At 46.8% G+C, this 18,350-nt stretch overlaps 1 protein-coding gene across 2 annotated transcripts in view; it reads right to left on the bottom strand.

Moving 5' to 3' along the window:
* Positions 1 to 18,350, bottom strand: part of dsd (attractin-like protein dsd) — a 123,564-nt gene that overhangs the window by 67,487 nt on the left and 37,727 nt on the right. For both annotated transcript variants that reach the window (XM_075676488.1, XM_075676489.1), the window contains 2 exons: positions 16,458 to 16,704; positions 9,674 to 9,854 (listed from right to left, as the gene is read on the bottom strand). In XM_075676488.1, coding sequence (XP_075532603.1) covers positions 9,674 to 9,854; positions 16,458 to 16,704 — 428 coding nt within the window. The remainder of the gene's footprint in view (positions 1 to 9,673; positions 9,855 to 16,457; positions 16,705 to 18,350) is intronic.

Here is an 18,350-nt window from a genome sequence, read left to right as displayed (position 1 = left end):
GGATCACTACAGCTGATAGAGCCTCCTTGCCGACCATTTCAGCAGATCGGGATGGATTTGTTGGGACCCCTTCCGACGACAACATCCGGAAATAAGTGGATCGTCGTGGCGACGGACTACCCCACCCGCTTTGCTGAAATGAAAGCTCTGCCGAAAGGTAGTGCAACCGAAGTGGCAAAAAACTTTGTCGAGAACATCCTGCTATGACATGGCGGCCCAGAAGTCCTCATCAGCAGAGCTCACCCAAGCCGTTCTGCAATACAGCCAGCAAGCCACAGGAGAACAACTGCCTACCATCCACATTTGAATGGTCTTACGGAGCAGCTGTACAAGACCCTCATCGACATGCTGGCAATGTACGTCGACGTCGAGCACAAGACGTGGGATGCCGTCCTTCCATACATAACCTCCGCTTATAACATGGCCGTACAAAAAAACAACACAAATCATGACGTTCAAGCTTGTTTACGCCAGGAACCCGACGACGACGCTCGAAGCCATGCTGTCGCACATCACCAACGAAGAGAATCTCGACGTTGCCGCTTAACTCCAGCTAGCCGAAGAAGCCCAACAGCTCGCCCGCCTGTGCACAAAGAACCAGCAGAGGACCCACAGCCGACACTACAATCTTCGAAGACTCGACATCAAGTACCAGCCCGGCAACTGTGTTTGGGTTTGGACCCCGATACATGGACGAAGACTCAGTGAGAAACTATTACGCCACTACTTCGGACCCTACAAGATCATCCGATGCACTGGCACACTGGACTATGAGGCCGTGCCAGACGGCATTTCGCAATCATAGTGGTACCATGTATGACCTAAAGTCATCCACGTGGTGCACCTTCTACGCACGCTGACGAACTTATGGACTTAGTTTGTTATTTTGCTCTTGTTTTTTCTTTTATTATGTGTGGTTTTATTTTCACTTTCGTTTGTAGCATCGGGACGATGCTCTTTAAGAGGGGGGCGATGACACATGTGCTTGTTTATCTTTCACCGGTGACTGCTTTTTGCTTTCCAAGAAATGTTATTGCTCAGTGATGGACGCGCCTGCATGCATCGAAATTTCTCAAATGTTATCGATAGTTGTATCCGCTGTCTGTTGTCACTGGACCTTGTGTAATCTTATTGCTTGTATGCGCGACGCAAATTGTGTAGAACTTTCTGGAAGACATGCATGCACCAGCGATTATTCTGGAACCTTTGATGACTCGTGTATAAAAGCCGATGCGCATGCCCCGCAGATCAGATTCGACGATCACCGCTGTCGTTGTTCTTTGAGTGTAGCCTGTATTTCAGGGCACAGGTTCGCCCAATAAAACGCTAGTTTGGTCGCTCACATTTTTACTGCTTTCTTCGTCACTACTACGTGACAATACATTCCTTCATTATTGAACCAAAGCTGCCCGACCGTTTCTTCTGACACTGACGATAGCTATTGTGTTACAATTGAGTTTACAGATAAGTGGATGTGGTACAAGTACAAAAAAATACGACCGGCATCATTTTTTGCGTTCTGTGCCAGAAAGTGAGGTGTACAATTCTTTTGTTTGTATCTTCTCCAAAATTTTTTATTCATGTAAAAGGGTAGCAAGTGTGCATAAACCAGAGGAAGACCGAATACCCATGGATGAACAAGAAAGTTCTTGCAGCTATCGAGGAAAGAACTTGCTTGGTCACGTTGCCGGAATTCATCAAAGAACAATGACGTGCTTGATGAATATAAAAAAAGCCCAAAATAGAGCATGCACAGTGCTGCATTTGGAGAAGCAAAAACATTTCCAGGTCAAGTTTACGTAGTTAATGCAAGGAGGGGTCATACATATAATTTCTAAGCCCTTGTTGCAAATGGGTCGCAAGCCCCAAGGGTAGCGTTGGCCTGGTGGCCTGGGGCACAGCTGGAAGCATCCGAAGGTCCTGGCAAAGCATGAGTCGACTGCTAACAGAACAACTTGTTTATTTTAGCATCGCAAAAGAGCGGCCGGTCAGGTCGACCGAAGTGGAGAGACGGGAGAGCACGTTACTCGACGGAAGAATTCGAAGCCTCCCTTGGCGTCCGGGGGCAGCTGCTTTTATACTCTCGGAGTCGAGGGCAAGAAGGAACGGCTCGAGATGAGGCGCATGTGACGGCGGCGCCCGGACACGTTGAGACGAGAAGTGATGCATCCGCCGGGCCGGCGCCGGTCAGACCTCCTCGCTTCACAGTTGGGGAGCTCCTCTCCCCAGCTGCCGCGCTTTGACAAGCGTGGGCACCAACATGTACACACATACACACACACACACACGAAGACACGTGGCATTGAAACATGCCTGGACGCGCTTGGAAGGAAGCATTGCAGCAGCGCTGAACGGGCCAAAATGTCCGCTGCTTTGAACGAAGCCCCGGCGTCCGTTGCATCCGCGCCAGCTATACCGCGCATCGGAGGCGAAACGTAACACCCTTTAATGAGCCATCATTAATGTTAGCTAATTAACTTACCATATTTTTTGCTTTGACAGGAAGCATTGCTTCAATTGATCCACAAGTACAACGGAACCCCGGTTATACGTCCCCTGGTTTCGCGACAACCCGGGTTTTACGACGGATTAGCGCAGTCCCAGAGAAGTCCCCATAGAAGCAATGCATTAAAAACCCCGGTTATCCGACGTAATTTTACGCCTGACCCGCGTTATACGCTGACCCTCGCAAAGTGCGGAACTCTCGTTAAGTGCGAGACCCTCGCGACGACCCTCGCAAAGCGCGTTCGTTTCTCTCTCCCCATCAGCAGCAGCCCGCGACGCTTGCTGTGCTGAAATAGCGCCTTTTCTTCTCCACAATCACTTTCTCCTTCTCTTCTCAGTGGCGTCACCTCTCGTCGCGTTGGGGATGCGTTTCTTTCCCCCCCACCAGCGGCCATCCGCGACGCCTGCTGTGCTGAAATAGAGCCTTTTCTTCTCTACAATCACTTTCTCCCTCTCTTCTCGGCGGTGTCGCCTCTCGTCGCGCTGGGGAAGCGTTTCTCTCCTTCCAGTTTCCCAGCAGCAGATAACCGACAAGATAGTGCAGAAAGGCCTAGGTTTATTGTACGTGTTCGTCGTAATCCTAGCGACCAGCGTTCAGTGGAGGTTTTGAGTTGTGTGGAGCAACGTGATGCACGATGTCCCGAAAGCGGACAGTTCTGTCGCTCAGCGATAAGCTGAATATTATCAAGGAAGCGGAAAAGCGGAATGGAGCCACAAAAGCCAGCATTGCCCGGGACCTTAAGATACCTAAATCTTCGGCATCATTAAGTGCGTCAAGCAAAGGTACCGGAAGCGGTTAGTGCAGCGTCGGCTGGCCGCTATGGAGCGCAGCGAGTCGGAAAAAAAGATCACTATGCTCTACACCATGCATTTTATTGCCAGTTTGTGGAACGCAATGTCGCGAAGCACAATTGCCAACTCGTTCAAGCCCTGTGGCTTTAAGCGAGAGACTGCCTCCTCTGCTGGGGACGCAACAACCTTGATGCTGCTCGAGCCCAATGCAGGCTTCGCCGATGACGATTTCGAGGGTTTAAACCTCACCATGACCTTCGCCAAGTACGTGGAGGCCAACGACAACATTGCGATCTGCGGCAAGGTGTCGCTGGATGACGCCATCAAGGAGGCTTTGCCTAGTGCCGACACCGCTGCGACATTGGACGAGGTCAAATCGGACGAGGTCGGACGAGGCCACAGATGCTGTGCCTGTGCCTACCACGTTCGCCGAGGTGCCACGGAACATAGACAGCATCCGGAACTTCATCTGTTCACGCAATGCTGCAGAGGACCACCTTTTGGACGTTGCCCAAAAGGTGGTCCTACGAGCGAAAGCGCTTGGTTCACGGATCAAACAAGGTCCAAAAGAAACTTACCAACTTTTTTTAAAGTTCACGCCGGCTGGTGAGAATTGCGGCAGTGGGCAGTGGAGTGCCGTAAAGGTTCGTTTGAATAAAGCATGTTTGGTACCTGTAGTACTGCAGCATTAATTCTTATCGCATTTACTTTTTTGGTAATTTTGGTCTCCAAGCCGTGCAGAGTATGTTAGTAGTTTACATTGAACCTTCTCGTAAATCCGTCATGCGATATAAGTAGTATTTTCATTGGCATAATTTATATTCGGATTTTACGACGCTTTCTCGCGGTCCCGAGAAAGTCGTATGATCGGGGTTCCACTGTATCTGATGTGCAGTACATATGCAATTCTGCCGTTTTGCCTGACTGTACTGAGAAGGACCTTCATTACATCCTGTTTATCTCTAAACATTACGAGTCACCTGGACCAGATTGGTCCAGACCAGATGTCAATGTTCTGTGTAGGAACTTCTAGCTTATAAATGTGTCTTACTGCGCATTATAAACCACATTATAGTGACACAGGTAGCTCCAGGTGGTCTTAGTCATTCCACATTATACCCTGAAACCTTGTTCATAGACTTTGGGAAAAAAACATGATAAAAAAATACTAACCGGTAAAACGTACGATCCAAAGTCACTAAATAATTTGAAAGACTAAACTGTAGTTGACACCTACGTAATGCGAAGTGTTGTGCAAGCTGTTGTAGCATGAGACAATAACGTGCGCCAAGCTGGCGGGGCCCGAGCAGGCTTACATGCGCGCTGGCGTGGGTTTGGCGTGGGTCAGCGTGAGTCAGCAGCTTCTTCAAGCGGAGCATTTTGCTGGGTAGTTTGGATGTGCCCACTTGGATGCATGTCGAGCTGGTGGGGCCCTAGCAACCCATGACACATCATTTTCCTGTTGCATGGTGTTTTAAGATGGCAACCGGAGACCGAAACGAAATCAATCTCGTAGTTTACACCAGAATACAATGCCTACAGTGCCACTAAACCGAAATACGGTGCTCCATTTGCACTGCCTGCAGCAAGGAACAGTGGTGCAGGAACAGTGACGCTTCCAATGACACTACACCCCACGCACTGTGAAAAAGGTAGGTGGTAGGTGAAGATACTCAGTGCAATAGGATTGACGGCGATAGCTGTGAATGTGGTGTGCGAAGACCCGGGAGGAGATATGCTGGCACCGGAATAGGAAACTGAGTGAACAATGGCGTCTTCATATGAGATGGGGAGGCAAGTATCACAGGGATGCTGCTACGGTGGGCAGCTACTGTTCTGGATCGTGATTTTTCTTATTTATATGGTAACTAGTGGCCGGAAAATATATCACACTATCGAAGTTTGGCACTGTCCTGAATGTTGGTGCCAAATGATTAGTGTTTTCTGGGAATGTATGAACTGGTAAAAAAGCAACGTAACTGTATAGGCACAGGGCAGTCGCCGTGATGCACAAGCGGCAGCCAGTGATATGCTTGCAAACAGCGCCATAAATGACAGAAGTCAGAGCACTGGCATGTGAAGCAGACGATGGGACGAAAGAACTCATGGTGCATCCAGTGATTTCACACCGCGGGTTTTAAGGCTTCAAGTACCAGAAAACATATTTTCGTGTTTCCGCTTTTGAGAAAGGTCACCACTTGTACGAGGCAGGCCACATTCATGGCATCAGGTAATATATAAAGTAGAAAACTAGTGCAAATTGCAATGCCAATGCACCCCACGAACAGAGCTCACTGCGGCAATAGGACGTGGAACTCCAGATTCTAGATGTTATTTTGCTGTGCACATTAACATTGTTGCATACTTAATTATGTAAATAGGGGAACATCACATGTGTAGGCAAGTTCCCGTTCTCTGTTCGTTGCAATTCTTTTTATCTCTGCAATGCTTCACCATTCTTAAAGGGACACTAAAGGCAAATAATAAGTCAATGTGGTGGACTGTTTAAATACCATTCCAGAAACCCCGCAACACTTGTTTCGTGTGATGAAAGGACTTTCTTTACGAGAAAATTGCATCTGAAAGGTCCGAATACCTTTGTCAAAATTCAAATCTCCCGCCACCCAACCAGGGGAGTAGTGACGCATACACCATCCCCACCCTTTGCTGCCGTCGATGAGTAAAACGGCACCCAACAGACGGCGGCACTGAGCCAAGACAGAGCGGTGGATTGACTGCTGCAGCTGCTTTTTGGTCAAGCAGCATAGACCGTTCGAGAATCCCACGACATAACAAGGAAGTTTATTAAAACACGTTGGTGGGCTAGTTGGTTTGAATCCATGATAGTGTGTGTAAGCGCAACTGAACGAGGACGTAGAAAGAAACAGATACACAGAGACAGTGCTACTTTCACAGGATGTCTACCAAGTTGACATGTCCAAATTCCCCGAGTTTTCCAGATTTTCCCCAAGTGCCTTTGCGAAATTCCCTGAGTGATGAAGAACTATGTTTTATGTCAAGACGGGCTGAAACCATATCGCCCAATGCTGTCACTCTCTAGTAAGCACATGAAAAAAATTTAAAATAAACGACTTAATCCAATTTGAATACTAAGGAGTAGTGGTGATGTTATTCAAAAAGAGAATAGAATGGGGAGGGTTAGTAAAATGCACAGCAAATAATATGTCTTCGCAAAATATTGCAAATGGAGTCGGGCATTCTCAAATACAAATAAAAAGGAGATGCATACAGAAGCAAATATTTTCAAATATGAACTATTTCTATCAACTGATAGCAAGCTCAATGGTATGAGGTCCGCACTTTGTCCCAATTGAGATTCTCTTTGAACAGCTCGTAAGTCAACCTCAACTGTCCTGACATATATGTTGTCATATATATGACAGGACAGTTGAGGTATACTCTCAGCCCTGTTGTGCCATTACCACAAGCCCGGATTCCGAATCCGCAAGATGGAGAATTCTCCTGCGAGCGCCCTTTGGACAAACCCGGGGCTGCGCCGAAAGGCACAGCGCCCTAATTCTCCCTTGACAAGTCAAGATGCTGAGCCGTCAGGCAGTGGTGTCCTCCGGAGAAGCATCGGCGGGCAACATGTTCAAACGTGTCGCCAAGTGCCAGACAGCCCGGCGCCGTACATCCCCTTCCCTGGAGGTCACCGCGCCCGCCAGTTTTGAACGGGGTGGCGAGCGTGGTCGCTGGTTGGACCCCCTCCGACGACCGTCGAGTGCTCACTTTGTATTGGGCCGTTTGAGTGACAATGGTTTCTGGGGGCTTATAAGCCGCGGCGCGCCGCCTGGAAAACCGGATCCGCCGACCCACCGGGAGCAGAGTGCCGCTCTCGACTGGAGTGAGATGTGTCACGCGTTTTCGCCGGACGTCGCCGTGCGGGAACAGTCGCGTTTGCTGTGAGCTCTCGGCCCCAGTGCCGATCCCTTCATGTCCTGTATATAGTGTATAAAGTCCCTTTTGTTATTCTCACTGACGCCTGACTCGGAGTCTTCGCTACCAACGCTCTGTCACGAAACGGGTGACGAGCGCTACGGGACCACCTCAAAGTCGTAACAGCCCGCACACGATGCCTCAGTGTGGTGTTTCACTGCTTTAACGAGTTTATTTTGGTTTGGATGAGGGACACCTGCATATCAGCATCAGCCAACACTTTGTTTTTTGAGCTCAAGCTCCATCAAAACGGCGGCAGCACGCTTCCTTTCTCGTTCATTCCTCAATGCGTAGGTCCCTTCTGTTCTTGTCCTCCTTCCACCACTCGTTCGCCCCACAGACCACTTGAAGCATCTTCTTGGTCAGTTGCACAGTCTACGTCCGATTTTTCAAACTCCCTAGGGGCCGCAAAAACGTTTGAAAAATCGGCCAGTTGGAAAAAATAAATGCATGTAATTTACTGCTCTTAGGGGCTCAAACCGCCACAGGCACATTGGCAAATGCTCTGAAGGCCTGTCGGTACACATATTAGGCATATCGGTGCTTGTACTGTGACAGGCAATACCGGGTGCCAGAAGACAGACATATTCGCTCGTTATCTGGTCGCGGTGAGTCAGACTTCCGCAATTTGTCGTGCGCCCATCGGCATGTTTCGTGGATAGCAACTCGGCTAGCAGGCATTGATCTATGAAAGGTCAATAAACGCCCTTGTGACTGTTTCCACTACTGTGTTGTCATTCCTTTGTCCCAAGAGTACGGGTGAGAGCCCGACAGCTTCTTACATGATATGATTAATAAAAATCAGGCCCCTTGGTTAACCCCCTTTCTTCACGTTCATTACATAATGAGTGTCTTGAATCCGGCAACATTGATGCCTTCAGGTAGCACGTGTGGGTTTGTCGACCAGTTGCCTTCACAAAAAAAAAAAAAAAAAAAAAATGACGTACACGTGACGGATGTTCCACATCCGCCACCAAGGTTTGTGAGTGGTGGCGCTGTCTAACACTCCCAGGGTTAGTTCTAGTAGTAACACATAAATACCCCAGAAAGTGGATGGGAAGACAGCGCGCCACGGTACCTCAATTGGGAAAGCACTGCACGCGTAATGCAAAGACGTGGGATTGTTCCCCACCTGCAGCAAGCTGTTTTTCATCCCCTTTCAAATCTATTAATTTTATTTAATTCAATTAGTAAGTACAAGTATTTCCCCTATGTTGTCCTTGGTGTCTTTGTTTGTTGGCTTCTCATGATACGATTAATAAAAATCGGGCCTTTTGGTTAACCCCCTTTCTTCTCGTTCTGCATATTTCTAGGCATTTTAATTATGAAGAAGCTATGGTTAACCTTCAACATGATTCACAATAATAACTAAATTGGTTTCACAATTCCCTCATCAATGGAAACAGTATAAGACTAAGCTGGTATGTCTTCAGACCGCCCCCCCCCCCCATTTTAAACAGATCCCTACCAAAGTTTCATTTATTCTACACGTGCCTAGTTGTGGTAATTGTGCCTGTCTACCTATTCAAACTGTATTTTTCCATGAAGTACTTGGGAATTTTTTTTGTTTTGTGCTGATTATGTCCTGGAGCACTCATATGGAACATGTTTGCTCTGAAATTCAGAAAAGTGCTTGTATTTTGTACTCCATCAAGTCACTACGTCGGCTACAAATATGAAGGCAGATAGCATACTCTTTAGCATACATTGTGCTGCAGTTTGCCACCTCTTGCTTTTATTTTTGTTCTAATACTTGACAAAATAAGGTTGAGACTCTTCTAAAAAGTATGTTAAAATATGTTATGTGTTGTCTGCACAAGAACTATGACCAGCGTATTTTCATACCTGAAGATGCCTAATTTTGATTGTTTAAAGAAACAACTGTATTACAGTAAATGTGCACACAAGAGTTTTTTCCCTTGCTTACAGGCCTGACTGAAAGCTCCGGCCATATCAGCACTTTGATGTTTCTCGTGTATGCAGCAGGTACAAGAAGTGTAGTTGTGAATATTGCATCTCACTCTTTTATAATAATTTTTCTGCAGAGATGTTCTCCATGAATGGCTGCAAAGCTGTGAAGGAACAACTTTTTAAGTTTAGTGCATTTAAACCTGTTATTTACGAATTTGTATTGACTATGTTCTCATGTTTTCAGCTGCCAGGCACTGCCCCTCAAGCCCTCGTTTGGCTTTGGCAGGCCCATTTTTGTAGTATACTGTTATTGTATTCTAACATTATTATTATTATTATTATTATTTGGCTGACAGTACATTACTCCTGTGGCCATGCCAAACAATGTTGCCAACCTACATAAAAATAGCATGTTATTTGTGATTATTAGTGAACCTTTAAGGTTTTTGATTGAGTGCCCTCATTAATGCAGGGACTAAGTAGAACTCAATGTAGTGCCTGCACTCACCAGGTACGGTCATGGGGCTGGTAGGAGTAGAGGTAATCCACAACAACACCTGTGGTTGTCTGTGAGTGGTAACCTCCAAACACCAAGATCTGGCGTCTGCCAGGATCATAAACACTTGAGTGACCATAGCCACCTTTCACAATGGCTCCCTTCACTTGCACAATCTCCCATTTGTTGGTACCTACACAAACAATGACATGGAAGTAATCAACGTGTGTAATCACTCAAGGCTAAGCATGCAACATGTTCAAGTTGCAGAAATACTCTCATCTAAGCACATAGACATGGCATGTCAAACTGCCATAAGCCAGTCGTGATGGTGATACTAATGAACTACAGTTATTGTATTTATTTGAATATAATGTTTATTTTCCCCAGTATCCTTACCCATGGGGACCCTCTGCTATAGATTGAGCTACTGTTTCAATGTGGCGCAAGCAGCTCCCCGCCACATTTTCAGCAATCCAGATTTTAGACGGCGGTGCAAACTGTAGGAACTAATAAACATTGCCAGGATGAGCAGTACCATATTTTTGCATGTATAACCCACAACAAGAATGAGAACAATTTAACGCTAAAGCTGGGGTGCGGGTTACAAGCGAATTTCGCTTCGAGGTGAGACTTCATGGAAGTGCAAATTTCACCTTATGGTGTGGCTTCATGGCAGTATGGCTCGCACTGCTGTAAGGCCACATCTCAAGAAAATGTGCTCACCAGTGCAGCTTTGTTGTCTCCTAGGGGGAGGGAGTGGGGGGGGCTTCCAATTATTCGGTACTTCAGGCAATCCCTGCTGAGCCTGTATATTCCATCAGCTACTCTATATCGCCTTATATTAGTGTGCATATTTAAGTTCTTTTTCTTGGATCCCCAAACTGCACCGTTACCTTACAATTGCAACCACCTTATAATTAAATAAATATGGTAGGACCTCCAGCTAAACCCTTTGCCATCAACCTTGTATGACTTCAATGGTTGCCTGCCTACCTATTCTTTTATGAATACAACTTAAACCACTTTGCCAGCTGTGCCAATGTAATGTGTGAGCACAGAGGTACCCATTCCTTTTAGGTATCTCTTTAGAAGTAAACCCATCTCCTACTTTGTCCTTTCTGTCTGCTTTCTCTAGTCTTTTTAAAGCAAAGCTTTCTCTGCAAATTCTTCTGGACTTTCCTGACCATGGCTGCTGGGTGCTGCTGTCTTGCTGAATAGCTAAAAAAACTCAGTGCCCCTCCACCCTGGGAAGAAGGATGGCCAGCGAAGCTGTGTATGTGGGCCCCTTAATGGAGAACTGCACCTCCGCCGCGGGTCGGCCCCGCATTTCACTATCTTCGGGATCGGCCTACATATGGGGAGTGCTTAACGCCTGCTTCACCTCCGCTGCGGGTTGGCCTGGTATACACTCCTGACACTGCCCAGGCGGCGTGTCCGTGCAGCGATCATCAGCGCCTTCTGCGGCACCTTCCGTCAAAACTGACACTGACGGACTGCGCTACTCAGGCTGCCCACGTGGATCTACCGACGTGATCGCATGTTCATGCTTGTTTTGAAACAAACAAATGGCGCAAGTTTTGCTGTGTGGTTTCAAACCAATTGTAAAATTAGACAGATACGCCCTGCCATTCGTCATAAAGGAAAAAAGCTCTACGCTGCCGGGCACGTTCACAGCGTGGAAGAAGTCGTCCGTGTGACTCTACTGGTGAAGTGGTGAAGTGCTGGTGAAGTCCCAGCAAGGCAAACACAACTACAGCCTATCTCAGGACGTGAGCACACTCGACTATCATATTATGCTTTCATCAAGCAGCTCAATTGAGTGTGTAGGCATGGCTGCGCATATTAAGCGTTACACGTAGGTGTTCTTGGCCAACCATTTGAGTTACCGTAGACAAAACGTGTTCTTTCGTGGTGCTGTTTTGATGCGCTTGCAAAGCCTCATTGGCCACGGATGAGAGGCACCAAATCCTTTCGTATTACTAAAAGGCTGTTTTAAACAACTTGCACAAGAAATTGTACTACAGTAAAACCTCGTTAAACCGTACCCGCTTAAACAGTAGTTTCGCTTTAGAAGTAGTAAAGTCAAATCCCCGACTCAGCGGCCATTGAACATAATGTGTTTTGTATCCGCATAAACCGTACCAGCTTATTGCGTATGTATCGGTTAGCACGTACTGTTTCCACTTTTTGTCACGCAAACACGGCGGTGCATCGTCTCCATCGGGCGACCCGGCAGAACAACTAGCCTCAGAGATCGGAACAATGGCCTCCAAGCGCCCTGTGCGTTTGCACGTGAAGCCACATCAACATCAATATCATTTCGGCGCCGTGCCAGAGATCATTGTGGCGTCGCGCAAGCGAGGACTCGCATCATGCCGAAGCTCGGATAAAAAAGACACCGGATGCTCAGCATAGAAGAAAAATTAAGACATCGTTCGTGCTATCGAATGTGACACGAAGAAGTCGGCGCTGGCACGCGAGAGGGATCTGCTGTTGACTGTGGTGTGTGGCATTTGGAATGCGAAGAAGTTGCACGGCAGCACTGCTGGGACCGCGAAGAGATGTCAGCTGCGAGGTTCGGCTTTTCGCCATTGCTCTTTCTGTTCTTGCCGAAGTGTTGGCTAGCAACAGTGATCAGGACGACACAGAAAGCAACAGCATGGGCGATTCAGGCCGGACAGTGGCAGAAGCTGCGCGTTACGTCAGTTTCATGAATGCAATCGTCGCGACGAGAACAGCACCCTGCAATGAAAAAGGTGGCCCGCTACTTCTACAGCGCTACCGCGGGCGTGCACGAAAAATACTAACGCCAACGCGGAATCTGCCATGCGAGTATTTGCCGAGAAGAGGGGGCTGGCTGAAAAGCTGCCTCGCAGCTTCAGTAAGTTTGAGGCCGCTGTCACTGCTAGGCCGCCGCGGCATCAAACAAAAATAACGCTTGTTGCGCGAAGTGAATAAATACTGCATGTTTTTTTTCACCTTTCATCGCACGCTCTCTGAGTTCCGTTTTTGACAGATAAGTGGTCGATCTCATGCTATTTTGGTTAAACAGTACTACCGTTTAGCACATACTTTTTCCGAGCTCCGGCCAACTACGGTTTAATGAGGTTTCACTGTACACTGCTATGTTCTGCCAAGCAACCGCAGCACTTTGTTTACAACTGTCGAGGAACCGGCACGACCTTGGGCCGCTCCAGCTGCCAATACTTGGGTGACCGTATCCGGCAACCTGAACCCAAGCAGAGCCACACAGTGTGAAGTGCTCAGCGACTCACGCAAGCCAGAACACCTGCAGCCGCCGCGCAGTACGCTTCGTACCGCAAAATAAATAGCTTTAAAGGATACGGAGAATTTACAAAAATATGTAAGTTGGCTTCCCAGCAAAACTCTTTCCCAACCAAAAACATCCAGTCTGCTGACTACAATACTTTCTAGTGCGATCCTCCAAAGAGGAAGCGCGAGCACAAAACCACAGCCGGCCAGGAAATCTGTAGAGTTGGAGAGCAGGCAGTCCTGCGAAGCAGTTACAGTCTGACGCAGCAGTACGGCCGTCCCCACACCTTTTTCCTGGGCAGTTTTCGATGTCTTGCACATTTGCCATCGTGAAACAGTGGTATCAGAATGTTTACCTGCAGGACAGTGGTGCACGTGGTTCAGAAGTTTCGAATCACACGCGGTCATAACAACACATGCGCCAGCTGGATTCTACGCCGTCGACTGAAGTTGGATCAGTGCCAGAGTTGCACTTTCCAAGCTACAGGTGGCGCGGCCGTTGCCCGGAAACTACACTGTCAGGAGCGTATTGTACTATCTTCCGGATCAGCCCACGTATGGGGAGTGCTTAACGTCTGCTTTACCTCCGCCGGAGGTCGGCCCGGTATTGCACTATCTTCGGGATCAGCCCACGTATGGGGAGTGCTTAACACCTGCTTCACCTCTGCCACGGGTCGACCCGGTGTTGCACTATCTTCAGGATTTTTTTTTTTCTACATGCAGACATGATAGTGGGGAAAGTAGCCCTTAACAGCTTCGCTGTAAAAAAAGAAAAGACAGAGGTCAGACTGCATGCTTGATGGTGGGATCGAGAATCTGTCCCCCAGCATGTCAGCCCACCTTCTAACCATTAGAGAGCTTTAAAATAGGGTACCCAAGCCCCACCCAAGCAAAGGGGCATGCAAACTCCATTGCAAGCCCTTTGCATTCTTTTGTACATCCAGTGGTTTGTGTTCCCTCAACACTTGGGCATCCTAATCTAAAACTCTCGCATGCCACAATCGCACGCATACTTCTACCGTGCCAATGCCAATTAGCTTTTTCAGATGATCATCAAGTGTCACAGTGTCACTTTGCACAGCATGGGTGTGCGAGAGCACACACACTTACGTCAGTTTTCTTTCTGCCACAGATGCAGGAATGAAAGGGGCAAATTTATAGCATTTGATTAACCGCTTCACGAAAGCTTCACTTCACATGGATTCCAAGATATGGATTTGGATCATTTTTTTTTCCTGTACATCATTATTCCATTAAGCTTCAAATGAAGAAACTAGAAGGAAAGTCTTGTAGTCTAGCTTTCCAATTCTAAGTTACAGGAACACAAGCTCAATGTTTGTTTCTTTAACAAAAAAAATGCAGACCCTACAAAGTTGAAAAAATTACATGGCATGTTGCACTCCATGCAAAAGTGTTCCAGTAAAATTATCAAACACTTTGTAAAAATATATTTAAGATATGCAACATCAAATTTGTACAAAACTGCAGTGTGCATGAATGCTGGCATCCATCTTCAGGTGATTCACAGCCCTTTGTACCACAAATCTTAATGTACAAAAGTTGGCGCAGATCTGTTAAGGTGATGCTTGGGCCACCACTTATAAAATACTAATAGAAATTAGAATCGTCACCAGGTACACTTGTTTGATATTTGAAATTACTAGTCCTTGGCTCAAAACATAGGAGCACTGCTTAGCAACTGCTCAGTCCATATTACTGCGAAAAAAGTGACAGGCAGCAAAGCCGTGCAACAGCTCAAAAGGCCCTCCGGCTGACAGAGTTCGGACTACAGTCGACAACCGATTTTTCGGACCCTCAAGGGACCGCGAAAATGTCCGAAAAATTAGGCAGTCCGAAAAAACAAATGTGCCCCCAAAAAACTCAATTTATTGCTTACTATTGAGTTAGAGGCTGGAAAAAGTGATCTGAACCATGCTTCACTTGTATGCAAGCAGGTCCGCCTGAATTTCGGCGAGAGTCATCATGTCGCCATAAGCCGACTAAAGCGTTGCAACCGCTTGCATCAGCTCAGCTTGCATTGGCTATGCTGCTGCAGGCGAGTCGTTGTCGTCGTCGCTCTCAGACTTTGCAAGCACTTGGCAAATGGTTTCTTCATCCTTGATCCTGGCACAAAGTTCCAACTCGCTGTCCACGTCCGTGAACTCCGAAAACAAGATGGTCGAGGGAATTTCGATGCCTGCAGTGCGAAGGTCGTCGATGAGGTGCTCACTGCCAGACCGCTGGTCGACGACACTATCCTCGTCCAAGACAGCCGAGCCGCCATTCAACACAAATCCCGCGTGGCGGAAGCAGTTGCGCAGTGTTGTGGGTGCCACCGACTTCCACGCATCAGCGAGCATGCTAAGTGCACCAAGCACATCGACAGAGTAGGCTTTTCCGCTGTTAAGGCACAACACCACACGCGAAAGCAAGCACGACCGATAGTTCACCTTCAGGCTACGTATCACGCCTTGGTCCATTGGCTGTAGGATACCTGTCATGTTTGGTGGCAAGAACTCGACTCGCACAGACTTCAAGTTGTTTATGTGCCCGTGTGCAGCGCAGTTGTCGATGAACAACAAAACTTTGCGGCCTTCTAGATCAAATTTACGATCTAGTTTTCTCACATAGCTTTAAAAAATCTGCTGTGTTATCCATGCCTTCTTGTTCGCCTCATACAAGACAGGCAGGGACTTTACGCCTTTAAAGCACGAGGCCGATGACAACATAGATTTCTTCTCCATTGTCAATCGGCACGCTTGGCTAAGCAGCACATACAGTGCAGTCATCAGGAAGTTGTCACATCGACTTCGTTGACTGCCTCCTCACTGCCATGTTGCACGCAAAAATAAAAGTTCCGGAAACAGCGTCTTGAAGCACTGAAGCCGATTCAATCAAATGCGAGCCACAGTAGCGACAGAATGTGGTTTTCGTGTCTCCGCAGCATGACCATGATTAGGCCTACTCACTAAGATCGTCAACGCACAGCAAACACAAACAGGCAGTCGAAGGACGAAAGGAAAAAAAAAAAAAGCATTGCGTTACGGCAGTGACGCTGTTGCGGAAGCGGAAGCTGCTAGCATATAGCCTCAATCCAGTGTCTGAGTAGCTGAGGAACTGCCATGCAAGACCAGCACCGGTTTCGAGGCTACAGGAGGAAAATGTAAACAAACAAGATGGTGGTGAGACAGCTCAAAATGCGCAGCAATTGGCCCGGCTGACGCTTGGAAAGTCCGAAAAATCGAACAGCCCTCCCTAGAGTGCCCGAAATTTTGAGCCACGTAATACATTGACTTTATGAGGTATGTCCTGGGGCCGGGAAAACATCAGAAAAATCAAGCATGTCCAAAAAATCAGTCGTCGACTGTATATCAGATTATGGGGTATAACATGATACTGTGTGTCCTCAACCATGCTATCTGTCAAACACATAAAGTTAACTTGACTTCAACATGTCCTGGCTTTATTATGGTGACTTCAGATACAGGCACATTATGAATAAGATGAAGCTCAAACCCACCAAAGGTATACTCCTGCACAACGTTGAGGTATCCATAATCGGGGTTATGTCCAAAGATGACCACCATTGTGTTGTCCACAATGGCAGCAGTGTGGCCTGATGCTGTCAGTGGTGGGCAAAGTTCATTCTGGCACTCGGGCTGATGTGGTGAAAGCTGTGCCCATCGCAGTTCCTCAGGATCCCAGCGCCATAGGTCATTTGATGTGCGGCCATCACGCAATGTGCCACCAAACAGATATAATTTACCCTGCAAAGGAGACATTGCAAACAATGTCATAAGCAGGCATAAACACACTAGAGTAGACTTCTGTTAATTCAATCCCGACCGAAGGTTGCGGCGAGCACCCACCATTTCTATGGGCCCAAGCTTCTGTTATTTAGATCCTAAAATTGACCTTTGCTGGATAATTTGAACTTCAGCAGTCAGTGCCCACGAACCTGTCTCCTATATTGACCCCAATAGTAACCCTTTTAGTAGCAGCGTCTGTCCCGGCAGAGCTCAGGGGACAGTGAATGCATTGAACACAAATCATCTCTCGTCAGAATGCCTACTTTCAGCCCACCCTAAGATTTTCAAGCAATAACCGTAGCTCCTAATGTTTGATTACAGTACATATATGATTCTAACGCACGGCTCCTGTTTTTCTGTTTTTATGTTGAAGGAAAACTGGGCCACATTGGGCACAGTGCAACGAGCTCAAAGCCAAAACCACCTTCACAAAGATTGCATGCTTGACCGCGTAACACAATTGTTATGTGGCAGAGCCGACTTTAAGAAACCGTAAGGCAAAGTTGACTTTACAAAACCGGTCAACAACTTTTTGCTAAAATATCAGGCGTGATTTCTACTTTGTTTAAGAGCTTAAACGCCATCCCTACATTAGTTTTCTACTTTGGACATGTAGAAAGCGAACGCACGTTTGATTCGGGAGGATGTTAAGATAAGGCAAATACTACCAAATGAATCAGCGATGTGTTTTGGCCTTTTTTCGATATCTTGTTTAATTTGACCCGCCGGTTAATTGATCAATTTCGTTGGTCCCATCACAGTCGAATTAACAGAAATCGACTGGACCTTGAAATGTTCAGAAGACACTGTTGCAATGGGGCCAGTCTATTTACAACATTTTGTCCATGCTTTTGACATTTGAAGATGCTGTGTTCAGGTACACAGCAACTTAAATCACAAGCGCTGTCTATCAGTTCATGAACAGCAGATGCCACACCAATGTCTAGCTTAGTCCAAGTTTCCATGCATGCTGATCAATATTTGACATGAAAACTGTTTACAGCGCAAACACATGCAACCACAAAGTATAAGGGACAGGACACAAGCGCTGTTTGAACAAGAAAGGTACTTCATTAAAACTTCTTTCTGGGCGAGTTGGTGCATACTTGACATGTGAACAAGAAAGGTACTTCATTAAAACTTCTTTCTGGGCGAGTTGGTGCATACTTGACATGCTGTCATGTCAAGTATGCACCAACTCGCCCAGAAAGAAGTTTTAATGAAGTACCTTTCTTGTTCACATGTCAAGTATGCACCAACTCGCCCAGAAAGAAGTTTTAATGAACTGATCAATATAACTGTTAAAACTTGCCCACTATATATTTTTAAGCAACTGACTACCATTTGGCAACCAGCGACTATATAAGGTATGGTTGTCAAATTCCATGGTTGCTGCCTTAATACAGACAATAAAATTAAATATTTTCACTGTTCATCTAGAAAGGTATTGCAGTGGCAGCATTCCACTGGCATCTACCATACTAAACAAATCTTTTTGCATATCAGACACAGTCCACACATTTTTTTAAGCAGCCACAGGGCCCCTTGAAGCAGAAATTATGAGACTAGCACTACTTTCAAGTAGAGGTGGGCAAATATAAACT

The sequence above is a fragment of the Dermacentor variabilis genome, unplaced genomic scaffold (genome assembly GCF_050947875.1).
Source record: "Dermacentor variabilis isolate Ectoservices unplaced genomic scaffold, ASM5094787v1 scaffold_12, whole genome shotgun sequence".
NCBI lineage: Eukaryota > Metazoa > Arthropoda > Arachnida > Ixodida > Ixodidae > Dermacentor > Dermacentor variabilis.
This window is presented reverse-complemented; position numbering and strand designations above follow the sequence as displayed.